This window comes from Nannobrachium achirus, assembly GCF_963921795.1.
Source record: "Nannobrachium achirus genome assembly, chromosome: 2".
NCBI lineage: Eukaryota > Metazoa > Chordata > Actinopteri > Myctophiformes > Myctophidae > Nannobrachium > Nannobrachium achirus.
Genome location: NC_137811.1, coordinates 68170883 through 68175036, shown reverse-complemented (window position 1 = coordinate 68175036; position 4154 = coordinate 68170883). Strand labels below are relative to the sequence as shown.

The 4154-nt window shown below is 43.7% G+C and overlaps 1 protein-coding gene across 1 annotated transcript in view; it reads left to right on the top strand.

Moving 5' to 3' along the window:
• Positions 1-135: 135 nt before the first annotated feature.
• Positions 136-4154, top strand: part of LOC308299987 (protein NDRG1-like) — a gene marked incomplete at both ends in the record, with an annotated part of 11649 nt that continues 7630 nt past the window's right edge. The window contains 4 exons of the mRNA XM_080743753.1: positions 136-152; positions 1025-1087; positions 1213-1273; positions 1463-1549. Coding sequence (XP_080599879.1) covers positions 136-152; positions 1025-1087; positions 1213-1273; positions 1463-1549 — 228 coding nt within the window. The remainder of the gene's footprint in view (positions 153-1024; positions 1088-1212; positions 1274-1462; positions 1550-4154) is intronic.

Genomic DNA, 4154 nt, shown 5'->3' with positions numbered 1-4154 from the left:
AACCTCTTATCTCCATATTCTAGATGTATTTGTTTTGGTAAATGAATGCCCTACTCGATCATACTACAGCTTCTCACAAACGCATCAAAAGTAGCAGATCTACAAGCTCGAAACGAGAAACCGAAGAATGCCATAATGCTGAAAAGGGTAGGGTAATAGACTGCTTGACATGTAAAAATTAAGATGGTTTAATATTAGTCTGATTTAGTCTATTTGTTGCGCATTTTTTATTGTAGTTTTATTTAACTTGTTTCTTTTCATGACATTTATTTTCTCCCTGTTTTCCTTAGTTTTAGTTAACTATAATAATCCCTGACACACACACACACAATCTGAACAAGAACGTCTGTCTGTCTGTCTGTCTGTCTGTCTGTCTGTCTGTCTGTCTGTCTGTCTGTCTGCTGGGTCAGTAGTCTGTCTGTCTGTCTGTCTGTCTGTCTGTCTGTCTGTCTGTCTGTCTGTCTGTCTGTCTGTCTGTCTGCTGGGTCAGTAGTCTGTCTGTCTGTCTGTCTGTCTGTCTGTCTGTCTGTCTGTCTGTCTGTCTGTCTGTCTGTCTGTCAGTACCCTGTCTGCTGGGTCAGTAGTCTGTCTGTCTGTCTGTCTGTCTGTCTGTCTGTCTGTCTGTCTGTCTGTCTGTCTGTCTGTCTGTCTGACAGCATGTAACATAAATGTACAAAGCATGAATCTGAAACATTGCCATACATAGTTGTTTACATTTTTGCGAGGAAGTGCGATGCCACTTTATTCTTATGTGGATCCAGGGACCACCAGGGGTCCAAATGGACCCTTACGGATCCATTTGGTTCCATTTGTACACTCTCAAATTTACAGTTAATTGTGGATTTTTTTTTACCTTGTAGATTGGTGTCCCAGAGATTAAAATAAATCGTATCAAAATGGGATCTAATGCATATTAAAGTGGGGTTCCCGGAAACGAAAAATGTTGAGAATCACTGATCCATTGGATAATTATCCTACATTATATGGGGTTGTTGTGACGTTTTTGACCTTTGACCCCTCTCAGGTATGCCTACCCCACCATGGACCAGCTGTCAGAAGGCCTGACCACTGTGCTCAAACACTACGGGTGAGAAGACACACTTCAAAGCAGTCTGACCAGTAGGACTGGCCATCCAGTCCCGTTTGTAATGCCAGTTATGAAAAATCATCAAATCCATGTGCAATACTAACTTCCTGTGTTGACCTTTGCAGGTTTCGCAGTGTGATCGGGTTGGGAGTCGGAGCAGGGGCCAACGTCCTGGCCAAGTTCGCTGTAAGTTCCTGTTTGGTCTCTAAAATCGAGATAAAAAAATAATAATAATACATTTAATAACACATGACACATTTAAACAAAAACAAAATGTCCACCCTGACCTATTTCTGTGTGTGTGTGTGTGTGTGTGTGTGTGTGTGTGTGTGTGTGTGTGTGTGTGTGTGTGTGTGTGTGTGTGTGTGCGTGCAGCTGAACCATCCTGACCTGGTGGAGGGTTTGGTTTTGATCAACATCAACGCAAACGCAGAAACATTTATAGACACCATGACACACAAGGTCAGTTTTTTTTGTCTTTATCTATGTGATTGCGTGTGTGTGTGTGTGTGTGTGTGTGTGTGTGTGTGTGTGTGTGTGTGTGTGTGTGTGTGTGTGTGTGTGTGTGTGTGTGTGCGTGCGCGCCTGCATGCGTCGCTATTGTGCTCTGCACCATGCATGATTCATTCAACATCCAGAATGTACAAACTACACAGCATGTCGGGTTATGTTACACTGCAGATTTCTTTGCAAATATTCCCAAACCTTGTTTATCATCGGGAACCAGAGAGGAGAACTCATCACTATATGATTGGCCTAGAGTCATCCCTTATTTACATAATATCACCCATCTAGGGTATGTTCCAAAGAGACATCACGTTTAACACTAAACATGGATGACTTATCCACTGAAACCCTATACTGCATTGACTGGAGTCCTCCCTTTTTTCTCTCTACAATAAATCGCTTCGCCTCATGCCAACACCTTCCTTCAGCCATTGTTTAATCACGACATCTTGTGAATCGTAGCTATGGTCCTTTTAGATACTCGCAGGGACGTGCTGGCCATTGGGAAAAGCGGGACAACTCCCGAACGGCCGGTTCATTATCGGTCGGTCCAGGCCGGGCCATTAGGAAAAAATGAAACTGTTTGCACAAAAGTAAAAATGTTACTGTTTGCACAAAAAGTAGTGAAAACAGCAGATCTACAGTGCGAGGCGTTGTGTGCTTGTAGATCGGCTGTTTTGACTAGTTTAAATCATTTTTTTTTTTTTTTTGGACATACACAGTGGCGAAACTAGCCCCCGGTGTGCCCCGATGCGAGATTTTCACCAAGTGCCCCACAACAACAACAACAACAACAACAACAACCACCTTTTTTCTACAGCGCAAATGCAGACAGCGCAAATGCGGGACACCAGGCTCCAACAGAAGACATCTACACACTCGCCATCTAATTCATGACAATATGTAGCCCAACCAAGTAGTGTCTCACTGTCTCCATCTCTCTCTGGTGCTAATGAACTCTTCCCTATGGCACTCCAACACAACAACTCTGACATTAGTCTTCACACTACAAACATCACCACGCCGTTTTTCCAAAACAGCATTATAAATATCATCCATTAAGACAACTAGGCCTACATTAATGACAGCACACAGTTTAATTGACAGTGATGCATCACTGCAAACCAGCATTATTTATATTAATTACTTAACTCACCTGCTAAAGTAAGGTGGATGACAACAACAAGACCAGTTGGGCACGTTTTGTTCCATATTCCACAGTGTCTTGGTTTTAGAGAGCATGGCAAATATTAACTGTTCCCCAAAGTCGTGTGTTGAAACTTTATATTCCATAATGCCCGAGAGTGTTGTTTTTACTTCAGAAGTTCAGAACGTCTCTTCAGCCTGTGTTCCGTCAGCAGCACTAAGGGGCCCTGTCATAGCTTCCTGTCATACCAGTGGACATTTCAAAACAAGAGTCATTGTATTGGATATTTGTAAAGTGATCATTCAACACATGTTTTATTTTGAAATGGTAGCAGCCTACTACAGGAAATAGATGCAACAGATCAGGACAGAAGCGGCTCCGTCTGTATACATTGTTATTATTAGATTTTTTTTTTTTTCTCCTCCACCTGCGTGTGCCCCTGGACGTCACGGGCCCTAATGCGCATGCGTCGGCTGCGTCAGCGGTAGTTACGCATATCATATGGAAACTAGAAAATATTGTTCCTTCGAAACAATTGTGGGCTCGCTTCAAGCCAGAAAACAATGTCTATAAAAGTACAAAATGTCAAGATCGCAGGCAGTGCTCTCTTTGACGTTACTGAAATTAGCTGCATGCATGATTTGAGGCATTTTGTTCCAAAAATGTGTTATGCAAAAGTTGACCCGCTGGTGGCGCTATAACAGGCCAATGTGAGAAGGGAGGCATCTGTTCCTTGACCTAGTGGGAATGTGCTTGCAAGATTTCACGCATATCGCAGGCTGTATTCATGAATTAATTAAAAAATAAAGTGTGCATGCGTGTGTGCGTGCGTGAATGAATGAATAAATAATAAAGTGTGCGTGCGTGCGTGCGTGCACGTGCGTTCGCTCGCACGCACGCACGCACGCACGCACGCACGCACGCACGCACGCACGCACGCACGCACACACGCACGCACGCACGCACGCACACACGCAAGCACGCACACACGTGTGTGCATGTGCACTTTATTTATTTATTCATTCATTCATTGAATGAATGCGTTCGTGGAACGAATGCTCACTACGGTCATCTGTATTTTTTAAGCCCTGGGAAACCCACCTTAACGCCCTCATTAGCATAATGTATGCAAGCATAATGTATGCGCAACACGCCCACACGCATTTCCAAACCATGCACCAGCCCCAATTTTCATACGTCGACTAAGCTCCTCCCCTTCATTTACATACGGTCGTCTGCATTTTTTACGCGCTGGGAAACCCACCTTAACGCCCTCATTAGCATAATGTATGCAAGCATAATGTATGCGAACCATACCCAAACGCATTTCCAAACCATGCCCCGCCCCCAATTTGCATACGTCGACTAAGCTCCTCCCCTTCATTTACATACGGTCATCTAAATTTTTTACGC